This window comes from Typopeltis vanoorti, chromosome 24, assembly GCF_054136105.1.
Source record: "Typopeltis vanoorti isolate ZY-2024b chromosome 24, IOZ_Tvanoo_1.0, whole genome shotgun sequence".
In the NCBI taxonomy this organism is placed as follows: domain Eukaryota; kingdom Metazoa; phylum Arthropoda; class Arachnida; order Uropygi; family Thelyphonidae; genus Typopeltis; species Typopeltis vanoorti.
The window spans coordinates 41191596-41205761 of record NC_143572.1 but is presented as its reverse complement, the minus strand read 5'-3'; the positions used below and the strand labels follow the sequence as shown (position 1 = coordinate 41205761).

At 36.0% G+C, this 14166-nt stretch overlaps 1 protein-coding gene across 1 annotated transcript in view; it reads left to right on the top strand.

Annotated features, from left to right (window-relative positions):
• LOC150093127 (motile sperm domain-containing protein 2-like) overlaps positions 1 to 14166 on the top strand; it is a 227228-nt gene that overhangs the window by 207875 nt on the left and 5187 nt on the right. The window contains exon 12 of the mRNA XM_090414158.1: positions 6953 to 7058. Within this exon, the coding sequence (XP_090270284.1) occupies positions 6953 to 7058 (106 nt within the window). The remainder of the gene's footprint in view (positions 1 to 6952; positions 7059 to 14166) is intronic.

Here is a 14166-nt window from a genome sequence, read left to right as displayed (position 1 = left end):
TAATAAATATTTCCGATATTTTGGCAACGTCACGTTGCCATTTTCAAAAGGAACTTACAAAAAGGCACGTGCATGCAGGACTACAACACAGTAACTGAGAATGAAGATATGAAGCTATCATTCTCCTAGAAGTCCTGATGGTGCCCTCTAGCGGGCTAATTAGGTGTATGCCTCCCAAATTTGGGGCAGTCGCATACAACCAAATTTGTTGAGGTTTGGAGAGTTTCTTAGAGCTGAGGCCGATTCCATAAATAGTCTTTCGAATTTGTATTTGCTACGGTGTATTACTGTAGCTTTCTTCCACCGTATTCTGTGGCGTGTATCCAGAGCATGGTCTGCAAGACCAGAATGGCTGTACTTGTGAAACCGGATGTAGTCCTTGTGTTCAGAAATTCTGATATCTGCTGTCCTGCCTGTTTGGCCAAAGTATGACAGTTTACAACTGCAAGGGACCTGGTATACACCAGGTAGGTCTCTAGGGGAAGTGGTTGGTCTTTGGTGGAGCGGATAAGGGATGCCAATTTTCTGTAAGGCCTGTAACAGGAAGTGAGGTCATGTTTTTTTAAAATTTTGGTAATTTTTTCCCAAGGTGCCTCAGATGTAGGGAATGGTGATGAATTTAGAGTAATCTTTGTTGTGGAGGGGGGGGGGACTGTGGTTTGTAGGTTTTAATATTTTTTGGATTTTTTTGGGGGGGGGGTAGCCATTGGCTGAGAAAGTGTTGAGGATGTGATTTAGTTCAGTGTTTAGGGCCATGTCGTTAGAACAGATTAGTTTACCACTGCTGTATAGTGTTTTCACCACTCCATATTGTTGTGAGGGGGGGGGGGTGTTGGTGAATGTATCTGCCTGTATGGGTGGGTTTTCTATAAACTGAGAAAACCAAGGTTCCATCAGGCTGGCGGGTGACTAGTGTGTCTAGGAAAGGGAGGCTGTTATTTTCCTCTTTTTCCAGGGTGAACTTGATTCTGGCGTGTTGGTTGTTTAAGTGTGTAAGGAAAGAGAGGAGTGTTTCAGAGCCATGTGGCCAAATAGCAAACACATCATCAACGTAGCAAAGCCATATGGTTGGTTTTTGTGGGGCAGAGGCTAAGGCTTTTTCTTCAAAGGTCTCCATAAAGAAATTGGCCAAGGGTGGGGAGAGTGGTGAACCCATGGCTGTCCCCTCTATTTGTTTGTAGAATTTTCCCTGCCAAACGAAATAAGCCGAGATATTGGGAGAAAATTTAGCTTGGATTAGCTCTAAAGTTTCCTTGAGTGGGAAAATTTGACGTCTCCTCCTTATTCACAAATGGAAACAAAAGTTTCCATTTGTGAATAAGGAGGAGACGTCAAAGCTGACCATTATATCAGTATGTTGGAGTGTAAGGTTTTCTATGCTGGCTTTGAAGTGGGTTGAGTTTTTTATGTGTGATGGTGTGTTGCCAGTATAGTGTGTGAGCTCTTTGGCCAAATGTTTAGCTAATTTGTATGTGGGGAAATCAATGCCATCCACAATGGGACATAATGGCACATTTTCTTTATGTATTTTTGGGAGTCCGTAAATACGGGGGGGGGGGGTATAGAGTTAAACGGCTTTAATCTGTTGGTAACTTCTACAGGTCAAGAAGTGACTTTCTTAAGGAGCTTGTGAAGTTTTCTGATTTGTGAGTTGGTGGGATTGTAATTGATAGGGAGGTAAGTAGCCTGATCTAATAGAAGAGCATTAAGCTTACCTTTGTAGTCCTTTTCATTAAGTACTACAGTTGCATTTCCCTTATCCGCTTTGGTGATAACTAATTCTTTATTATTCTTCATTTCCTATAGAGCTTTAAATTCCTTGTTGGATATGTTGATAGTTTTTGGTGGTCTTGCTTTGGAAAGGACACAAGCTACATCCAGTCTCACACTGTTGGCGATTTGATGTGGAAGGTGCCGGATTCCTCTTTCGATCTGGATCATAATATCCTCACTAGGTATTTTTCTGGGTGTAATGGGGAAGTTGTGGCCACGTGAAAATGCTTCAGGGTGACGGAAGAAAGGTTGATTACGGTGTTGGTGGCTAGTTTTGGATTGACTGTAGAATTCTTTTTTAATTTTTCGTATTTTTTCAAATTCTTTGTCTGCAGCAGTACACGCGATGCCATGTAGAATAGACCACAGTTCGTGATTTAAAGTGCGCGAAAGTTCATCTTCGTAGGCACGAATAGCTTCGTTAATCCACTATCTGATTTGTCATAAAGATCATCAGTTAGTCTTGCTATTAAATTATCAATAAAACTTATAAATTAACTTGGGACCTGTTGAGTTTGATAGAAGAGCACATGATACTTAGTATGACCTATGATATGTATGACTTATATGATTCAATACTAAGTATGATCTATCAGTGTAGAGAAAAGCAAAATGAATACTTTTTCTTGAATTCTTCTTGAATGATTTTGCTATCTGATTCATTCTTTAATTAGAACTAAACCCACGCATAAATTTAATATCATCCTGTTATATTTTCAGAAATTGATTTTAGAATATCATTGCAGCTTATTGAAAGTTTAATTTGCATTAATTGAAAGTAGTGTTACTTGAGGTTGAAGCTAGAAAACTGGAAGGAAACCTCCACATAGCCTCTAAGAAATGCAGAGAACTAACCAGGTCTTCTGATCCAATATTTGATATTTGCCTTCTTATGGTATGTATCATTATTAGGTACCCACTTAGTTTTTGCTGCTCCAACCAATGAAAGGTCTTAAACCTATAGTACCGCATTAAGTACCCTGAATGAGCTTAGGATTTTTATAATTTTTGACCTTATTTATTTTTTTAAGAATTTTTATATAATCCAAAAATCCCCATTCTAGAGACCAAACAGATTTTTCAAGCCACTTCAGGCCTATAATAAATAGGATAGTGGTTCACACCAACAATGAAATTCATCTCCTATCCTCATTTGTTTGGATACTAACCATATGAGGATGGGTTGGTAATTTGATATTTAAGTTGATTACATTGCATTCTATATTGGATTAAATCACAATAAACATGATGGTTCAGTGGAAAGAAATGTAATGCTAGCAAGCCAGCTGGGATGTCACCCTCTCTTGACTGTTTTTTAAAGCATTTAGACAAACAGTGAAAAGTCATTTACTGAAACTCACTGTCCACTGAATTGAAGATAGCACTATTAGCACCACTGAGAAGTATCACTGGAAAAGAACTCGCAGAAGAATTCAGTGTAAGTGAAACTAGGAAGATAATTATTTTGGAAAGAATGGTCAGGGAATAAGGAAAAGAAAGGAGTAGCTAGAGTGATAAACACTAAATATGACGATAAACTACTTGAATGGTTTGGTTTTTTTTAGATTTATGGCCGAAGCAACTAAGTCTATGAGGCTATTGTATTATGTATATGCTAATAGCAGGTTTTTCTGCTTTGAGGGATGAAAAAAAACAGTGTTTGGGAGGAAAAACCCTGCCACCTCTGTATGAGACCTTTTTGAATGGTAGCCTATTTCATTGTGAGTGGGTGCTTCAAAATGGGATATTGGAGTGAAACTCATTTGAGACACAATACTCATTTAAAACAATACTGTCACTGAGACTCTTCTCAGTGACAGAGTACTGTTTATCAATTTGATGCTGAAGTCACCACACAACTTTGAACATGTAGCTCAACATGAGATCCAGCTCTGGTACCCTAAGAAGGAAATGCAAGAGTTTTTTGAGTAATTTGCGAGGACAACTGAGATAAGGTGGGTGCTGACTTTTGTTGATCTCAGAGTAGGAAATGCATATCAGTCATAGAAATGTTTGGGGAAAATTTGTTGATAAGAACAAAGTTAATAATCTTGGTAAGCAGCTCCTGGATTTCTGTTCAAGACCCAGATTAATCATTACAAACAATGTTTTAACATTAAAGGTTTTTAAAAATTCAATCACTAAAACATACAAGAAATGAGTATTAACTGTTTCATTATAGAGTGATATCTTCATACACCAGAATGGAGATTTGAAATAGGAAGTGACTACCATTTCACTTTAAGTAGGATAAAAATGAATTATCATTCATTTTTTTTAAATTTCTAAAATACTTAAACAGTGTGACATAAAAGTAGCTTTTATCTTACGAGATTTTTACATACACCTGTTCTTTTCTCGTGAATTTTTTTGTCTAGTCTGGTTATAAGATCAGAATAATATTCACTGGTTATTGTTTTACCCTTTTCAAGATAATTAATAAACAAAATGCCTTTTAGCATTCCAAAACACTGATGTTGTGACCTTTCCTGCTGATGGAATCGACTTTGTCTTCTTTGGTGCTGAACTGGCTTCTGTCCACTGTTTGGATTCTGGTGTGTAATGGTGAATCCAAGTCTCATCCATAGTAATAAATCAATGCGCACAATTAATTTATGGTAAAAATGCTCTGAGGACTGTTCAGAGATTTTCATGCAAGTGCATTTTTGATCTGCTGTAAGCAGCCCATTTCTTAATTGTTGAAAACGAAGGAGGAGAGTGCCCATAAACTTTTATGAATTTCGAATGAATTTCTTTTGGCATTAAACCTTCTTTTACAAAGAATTTTATAACCACATGATACTCAAATTTTATCCATTTCAAGGGATACAAACAACACTTTTGCTTCAGACAGTTGTATAAAACAAACTACTTAATAGAATGACTTGCAATTTCACACAGATGCTTATGACAGATTTACCAAATTAGGAAAAAAAAAAAAATCTTGCCGATAGTGTTGCCATCTATGGTCAAGGCAGAGCACTTTTCAGACCATCCTCATAGATGGGATAAACTTTCCCAATGATAAGTTATAGCATGAGGAATGATGAGTAATGTTAAAAGAAATTAGAGATCTGACAATTAAGTCTTGACCTTGATTATATTATAAGGTGCATTAGCAACCTTGGGTTGATGGTTGGTCGTGAAATATTTCTGCATGTTCAAATTTTGTACCGTTGTAATATTGTTTCTGTAGAATGAATTAATGTTGAACAAGGACTGTCTGAGTTGGTGTTTGATGTGTTGCCAACTCCAAAAATGTCAGATCAAACACTAAGCAAATGATGATTTACTTTATTGAAAAGAGAATTACATACCGGAAATTTTTCTGATTGAACTGCTAAGTAGTATTATGTTGCAGTGTCATGATAATTACAAAACAATTTTCAAAGAAATTTTAAAAAATTATTTTTTTGGGAGGTGGAAATAACCACTCCAATAACACCTACTATAATCTCTAAATTTGGACTCATCTGATAGTTTAATTCTGGGAACAGAAAGCCATCTCAATGAATCATACTTTGTCTGCAGAAGATATTTAGAAAAATTACAGCTGCAAGTGCTACCATGATTTTTAGAAATTTTTTCTGAATATCTTCAAAAAGTGCTGAAAATCATGCACACATCTTTGCAGTTGATTATTGCAATTAAAGATAATTTTTCATTCAGAGAGAGAGATTTATTAGAAATATAGTTATCAGACTTCATGTGGACATATACAGTATGGCACAAAAAAAATTACTGAATATAACTACAACGATATGTTATGCAGTAAACAGGTTTATTAACAAAGAAACATGTTTATGCATGATATGTACATCCACAACTGTCAGTGGAATCTTGATCGAACAAAAAAATTACATGCTTGAAATGGGGTACCTGTCTTGAAAGACAAGGCACCATTTTATTGTGCATGCATAGGTTCTCTGTCATCTTGGAGAACAAGAGTTGGGACATCTGCTAGACATATTGTGTAATTTTATCCCTTAGTATCAAAGTTTTGAAGGCAGGTCATGATGGAATACCCATTCCTTCAACATACCTCAGATGAAGGCATCAAGTGATATGAGATCAGAAGAACAGTTCGTAGTCTCCCCAAATGCCCTTTGCATTGTGGCAGAACACTCTCGGTATGTCAGAACCTCTCAATTAAGGCAATGATGACACCATTGCTTCGGGCACACTTACGGAAATGATGAACAAACTGCTCACAAACATGTCGTAGGCTTGGAACATTTGCTCTACCAACTCCATATGAACAAAAAAATAATGCTCAACAATAAATGTCTTTTCTTCCAATGTCAATACCATCGCTACAGTTAAATATAATGGCATAGACTACATGTGTTCTTCTATTGATATGCATGCAGTCAAATGGCATATCTCATACTGCATATACTGAAGGGGATGTTGAAGTTCAGTACTGTTTTTTTGTTACACTAATATTGTTACACTAAACTTCGCTAACAAATCTTCCACTATAACAAACTATTCTTTCATTCCATAAAAGCTTACTTTAAAGAGGCATTAATTACTATCTGCATTTGATTGTATATCAATGCAGATAGCAAAGGCAATGAATAAAAATAACATTGTTGAGTATCTTTTAAGTTCTTCAAAATTAGTATCAGAATTTGTTAAATGCTTAGCAAACACTGAGAAATGGCATGAGCATCATCAGATGTGTCCAAAGTAGTGTTAAATAACGATGGTGATGAAAATAATGTTACTTTAATTTTCATGCTGAAACTCAAAAATAATTCTATAATGCTTCTATAAATATTTTTTTTATTTGATTTAATCATGATAAAAAAAAAATCAAAATGCAAAGATATTTCCTTATACCAAGGAAAGGAAGGAAAATTCAACCATTGTAACAGTTTTTCTTCACGACACAGTTATTATTCCTGGCCTATGTGAAGTTAACTCGTAGATGTATACAGTCCATGAGACTTAGGAAATGACTCCAATTTAAAAATTTCCAGTGTTTTGAATGAGGATAAATTTGTGTATAAGAGATGTAAATTTGTCTTCTTTCCAGTTGAGATTATAAACAGACTTGAAATATTTTTTATTTGAATTAACTCCACGCAAAAAATAAAATTAAAATAATTCAGATTACTGTTTTTTGCACTGCTTAAAATAATAAAATTTACTTTCTGCATTATTATCTGTTCAGTCCAGCTGTGGATCTTGTTTTTCCAGTAACTGCAGCAATGGATGCATTACCTTCTGAAGTTGCTATAACTCTTACCGCTATCACAGATCAACCAGTTGCATATAAGGTACGTACTTCTTTTATCAACATTATTTACAATAAAAATTCAGTTATAATTATTTTATGAAAATGCAACAACTGTACTTTTTATGTCAACATACTTGGATATTTTTCATTTATGCTACTTTTAAATTGCTATATATAGAATGAAACATGAACAACTTAAAGGCATTTTATTGAACAATAAAAATTAAATTAGGAACATGGCATCAACAGCATTCTCAAGAAGAAAATAATTATAGAACAAGTAAAAAAAAAAAAAAAAAACTGTCTGTTGAAATGGCAAATTAAATTGGAAGTAGATAATTAATAAGCAAAGATAGTAAGTTGTATATATTTATGTGAAGTAAGGGAGAAATTAACCATACACTAAACTAGTAGAATACAATAGTGTTGAAATCACTTAACTTATGGATTTCAGAGTTGGGTTAGAAATTTATTGAAAACATTAGCAACTACAGATATGAGATTTATGAGAAAGGGAAGTGAACAGATGTCATCACTGGTAGAATCATTAAAATGTATTGAAAAGGAATTCATCATTGTTAGAGAAAAGGTTAGCCAAAACAGGTGTTGGATGCTAAGAAAAAGACTCAGAAAATGACTAAATGTGGGTCTGGTATTGGAAAATTAACGAAAAATGTTAATTTGGAAATTTGAAAAGTATATCAACATGTTCTTTATATTGACTGCTCTGTAACTTAGTTGCTAAAGGGTTCAAATCCAATTCAGGAATGATAGAACATTTATAAAGGCTCTTCAGCTGGTGAGTTAGCATCTTATATGGATTTAGATATACATACAATATACAGTATACAAAATTTTTACAAAAATCATTAGCAAGAATACAAAATGGACTAAATTTTTGTCACCCTCCAGAACAAACAGGATTCAGAAAAAATTATAGTAATATTAATCATATATGTCATCGTCAATTTCCTGATATGTACCCCCAAGGGGTGTTCAAATTACTATAACTGCACCACATGAATAAGTAAGTTTACCTTATTCTTTTATCAGCAATTTTTCTCCAAATCAATCTTTTACTTGTGAGCACTCTAATATTGTTATATCTAACATTTCGTGCTTCTAAGGTTCTGACTGAATCAATCCATCTAGACCTCGTCTTCCTCTGGATTTCTTTCCTGCCATCTTGGCATCAAACACCTGTTTTGCTAATCTTTCCTCACCCATTCTATTTAAGTGACCATACCACATTAGATTAGCTCTACTGATACATTCTTGAATGCTAATAATGTCAAGTTCCTTTCGATTCTGCCATTGATGCCATTAGTTCACTCCCCTAATTGTTCTCAAAACCCTTGTATCTGTTGTCTCTAGTCTTTGAATGAGTGAGGGATTAACCCAACTCTTAAATCCATAACTTAAAACTGGTAGAACACTGTTTTGTATGCTGGTAGTTTGGTGTTTTGATTAATTTCTCTTATTCCATATAAATTTATTAAGCTGGCAACCCACCATACCAGCTTTGTTGATTCTGTTATCTATTTCAATATTTAATTTACCATATGCACCAAAAACTGCCTAAATAGCTGAAAGATTTTACTTGTCCTATATGTTCTCCATTCAGAAGGCAAATGAAATTTTCTTTGTTCCCACTTATTTTCATAGTTTTGGTCTTTTTATTACTGATTTTCATGCCAAATTTGTTATAGCTGTTATTCAAATTTAGTTAGAGAAACCTGTAGACTTGCACTGAATGTATTTAGAAGCACACCATTAATGTTTCCTGAACATATTGCAAAATACTATTGTATTTTGCAATAGTCAATGTGCTGTGTGGGCTAGGGGCTAGTATCAGTACTGGCTAGCATACTCAATGCTGCAGCTGCTTTCAATGCAGACCTCATCAAACCGCTACCTAGTGGGGATGACATAGTGGGGTAACGTGGGATTTACGTGCAGTTTGGGCTGGTAGTATTGCAACCCATCTCGTTTTACATCTCAAACCATCTTCCTATATTTCCTTCAATTCTAACTGCTGACTTGCAACTTAAATATAGACCATGTATTGCTCTATATAATGCTCCATTTACCCTACATAATTGTAGTGTTTTGAAAAGCTTTTCTCTGGGCACTTTGTTGTATGCCTTTTTTAGATCTACAAAGCTTAACTTCAAATCTTTGTGATAGTCCCACAATTTCTCAACTATTTGTCTTAAAGTGAGAATCTGATCTTGACAACCTCTATTTGGCCTGAACCCAACTTGTTCTTCTCCAAGTTTCTCTTCCATAATCTTTCTCAACCTCATTTCAAGTATATTTGCATAAATCTTACCCGCAACATTTAGTAAAGAAATTCCTCTGTAATTCTCACATTCAGCTTTATTCCCTTTTTATAGATGGGTAGTATAAGTGCTTGACACCAATTTGACCTTCTGAAGTAGGCCCTCTGAATTTTGCAACATAGTCACTGCAGAACTTTTATACTTCCATATTTAAGCATTTCTGGTCAAATATCTACTCTAGCTGCCTTTCCACAATTCAAGTTTTTTAATGGCTTTTTCTACTTCCAGTATTGATATGTACTTCTCTTTGCATTCTTCTTAAATTTCCACTACAGTTCTGTTACTGCTTGTTTCCTCCATGCCATATTCTGTCAAAAGTCTTAGCAAAATCCAAAAGTATCATAATGTCCCCCCCCCCCCCCGTCTAACTCAGTGGTAACATTATTATAAAATGTGAGCAAGTTGCTAAAACATTATCTTCTCTTAACAAACCCATGCTGTTCATTGCAAAATAGATTCTCTGTTAACCTCTGACATAGACAGATTTTCTATGTCATTTCTGAATGCAAGCCCTAACCAACTTTTCAAAAATCTTCACCACCACTCCTAAGATACTTGTTAGTTGGATACATCAGTCTTTGCACCACCCTTGTGCAATGGGATTACCATACATTCTTTCCACTCTTGTGGAACTTCCCTTTTCTGAGACTCGGAATGTGTTAGCCTGGTCAAAGGAATAGCTAATTCAGCTGAACACTCTTTTAGCATCCATGCTAATATTCCATCAGTCTCCTGTTGCTAGAGTCTTATTCAGTTTGTTCAAAGGCTCTAGTACATTCTCCTCACACACCTAAGTTTTTTCATCAGGACGCGGTAGCAGTAAGCTCAGTGTTACCTACACCAGGTTTGATAGCTTTAACAAAATGGATACTCATTAGTTGAATAGTCTCTTCTGCATCTGTCAGCTGAATACCATCTGCATTCAATAGTTATCCTTTCATATTCATTCTTTCTTTTACTTGCAGCATAATGATAGTATTCTTTTTGGGTTGTGTTTAACTTGCAAAGTCAGTTTCTTTTCATATGCAGACTTAGCTTTCCATACAATAGTTGCGATTCTTCTGGCTTGCTCCTTATAATTTTCATAACTGATTATCATCCTTATGCATGCAGTATTCCTTCCACATCATCTCTTTCTTATGAGTCTCTAGTTTAATAAAATTACACATCCATTTCACTCCCAACCCTATTTATTCTTGCCCAATCTCTCTCTCTCTCTCTCTCTCTCTCTCTATCTGACCCAATTTTATCATGCATATCAAGGATTTAGGCCTAGCATGGCCTGTTTCGACCTTAGAAGTCATCGGTGAATTGTTTAAGAGGACGTCCTGATTTTCTTTTTCCTAATGGCTTGTACTTTAAGGCTTGTTTTTATTCTTTGAACGTGTTCCATCCATTTATGTTTATATATTTTTTTTTCTATTACTGGTTCTTGGTTTAATTCTTTCATAATTTCTTCATTTCTTTTGTGATCAAATAGAGTATACTTTGCAGTTTTTCTCATAAACTTCATTTCTGCTGTTGTTAATCTTTGTTTGTCTTTTTGTTTTATTGTCCAGATTTTGCTTCCATACATTAAACCTGGTAGGGCTAATGTATTGTATACTTTTAGTTTGGTTTGTTTTTGAACTAGGTTTGGTTTAAATATAGAGTTAATTACATCTGTTATTTTTAAATATTTTGCAATTTTTATGTTTATATCTTTTTCATTTTCATATGTGATCATACATCCTAGGCAGTTAAATGAATTCACCTGTTCTAAGATCTTGTTATCTATTACTATTTTTTAGTTTTTGCTGGATCTTGTCCTTTTATGGCCATAAATCTAACAGATAAGCTTATGCGTTGTTGGTTATTCATGACTTATTTTTCACGGTATTAACAACACCACAAACACTTTTATCAACAAGGATATTTTTATTAACGCTAATATTTCGCTGATTTTCAACTCAGCATCATCAGAGCACAACACACATGTAAACGCGACAGTGAGTGAGTGAAACAATATAATTGCAGAAAGACAAAAGATCTAAAGTCCTATTTTTGGCGCCCTCTAACGAAAAAAAAAAAAAGGCAACAGTTATCCAGGAGTTTTTCTTAGGATAACAGTCTCCCAAATTTTTGGCAAATTAATGCAACCATATTTGTTAAGGTTGGGAGAATTCTTCAAAGCCATTGCTGACTCAAAAAATAGTCTTTCAGATCTATAACGACTCCTAAATAGCACATTCGTTTTCCTCCATCTAATCCTGTGTGAAGGAGTGTCCAAAGCGTGGTCTGCCAGTCCCGACTCGCCATAGTAATAGTAGCGAATGTATCTTTCATGTTCTTCCAGGCGGATGTTCACTGATCTTCCTGTTTGCCGATAATAGGCCAAGTCACAGTCACATGGAACTTCATGCACTCCTGGGTGTGCTAAAGGATGAAGTTTATCCTTTGGTGAGCGGATCAGAGTTGCCAGCTTGACATGAGGCTTGAAGGTGGTGCGAAGGCCATGTTTCAACAATACTTTGGCTATCTTTTCCGATGTACCTCTGATATAGGGAATAGAAATGGTCATGTTGTATTCTTGTGTATTGGGGGGGGGGGGGGGCAGAGTAATGGGCCTGTGTAGTATTTTTTCTATTTTGTAGGGATTGTAGCCGTTGGCTAAGAACGTATGGCGCAGGTACTGGAGTATAGTGGTCAGAGCTGTAAAATGGTAAACAAATAACTGTTTACCATTTCTTGACACATTAGTCACCCGCCTTTCAGATGGATCACTATCTTTTTCTATTTACAGGAAGCCTACACACACAGGAAGATACCTACATAAACAATCACATCATCATCCAGTCCAACAGTATGGCATTTTAAAAACACTTACACACAGAGCCAGAGCCATTTGTTCTAACGATACAGCTCTGACCACTGAACTCCAGTACCTGCGCCATACGTTCTTAGCCAACGGCTACAATCCCTACAAAATAGAAAAAATACTACACAGGCCCATTACTCTGCCCCCCCAATACACAAGAATACAACATGACCATTTCTATTCCCTATATCAGAGGTACATCGGAAAAGATAGCCAAAGTATTGTTGAAACATGGCCTTCGCACCACCTTCAAGCCTCATGTCAAGCTGGCAACTCTGATCCGCTCACCAAAGGATAAACTTCACCCTTTAGCACACCCAGGAGTGTATGAAGTTCCATGTGACTGTGACTTGGCTTATTATCGGCAAACAGGAAGATCAGTGAACATCCGCCTGGAAGAACATGAAAGATACATTCGCTACTATTACTAAGGCAAGTCAGGACTGGCAGACCACGCTTTGGACACTCCTTCACACAGGATTAGATGGAGGAAAACGAATGTGCTATTTAGGAGTCGTTATAGATCTGAAAGACTATTTTTTGAGTCAGCAATGGCTTTGAAGAATTCTCCCAACCTTAACAAATATGTTTGCATTAATTTGCCAAAAATTTGGGAGACGGTTATCCTAAGAAAAACTCTTGGATAACTGCTGCCTTTTTTTTTTTTTTCGTTAGAGGGCGCCAAAAATAGGACTTTAGATCTTTTGTCTTTCTGCAATTATATTGTTTCACTCACTCACTGTCGCGTTTACATGTGTGTTGTGCTCTGATGATGCTGAGTTGAAAATCAGCGAAATATTAGCGTTAATAAAAACATCCTTGTTGATAAAAGTGTTTGTGGTGTTGTTAATACCGTGAAAAATAAGTCATGAATTTTATGGCCATAGTTTTTGATTTTTTTTTCTGTTGATATTATCATACCATAATCTTTGAATATCTCATTTAGATCTAAAATAGGGGGGGTGCTTAAGGGTCAAAGCTGTATAACTGAGAGGAGACCTCCACATAGCCTTTAAAGGAATGCGGAGAACCGACCAGGGCTTCTGACCTAATGTCCAATCTTCACTTTCTCGTGGTGCACTCTATTGGGTATCTACTTGGATACTGAATGAACGAGGATGGGCTGGCAATTTGGGATTTAGCCGACCAAATTGTATTCTTTTTACTTTAACCAAAATAAAAAATGATGGTACGACATGACAAAATTTCATGCCGGCAGGGCGTCGCCCAGTTAAACAAGCCCCCCCCCCGTTGTTTTCGCCAAGGAACCAGGGCGAACAGGGAAAAGTCAGCTACTGGAACAAATCTGAAAACAAACCCCAACTCAACATCACCAGAGTTAAAGATCAGTACTATCAACATAAGAAGCCTGAATGGCAAAGAAATGGAGCTAGCTGAGGAATTAGATAAGTAACAGATCGACATAATAGGTGTGACTGAAACAAAAAAGACAAACTGGTGAGATCTTTCTGAGCAATAAATACAAAATGTTATATTCAGGCAATGACAATCAAGGAAAAGGAGTAGTCATAGTGCTCAACACAAAATATGAAGCTAATCTCGAATGGGAGGCTGTCTCTAGTAGAGTGATGTGGGCAAATATCAGAATGGGGAACTGGACAGTGAGACTTATTTGTGCGTATGGTCCCACAGCAGGTTCTCCACAACTAAGGTAGAAGTGGAGGAATTTTTTGATGCTTTAGAAAAAGCAACTGACACAATGAAAAAGGAAAGTTGGTCCTTGTTGGGGATCTGAATAGCAGAATAGGAAATGAATGTCATATAAAAATATTTTGGGAAAATTTGGAGAAAAGAGCAAAGCCAATAATAATGGCAAATACCTGTTGGATTTCTGCTCAGGACATGGAATGGTTATTACTAACACCATGTTCCAACATAAAAATGTGCACAAATTCACGTGGAGAGAAGAAGCAAGGAATAAGTAAAAT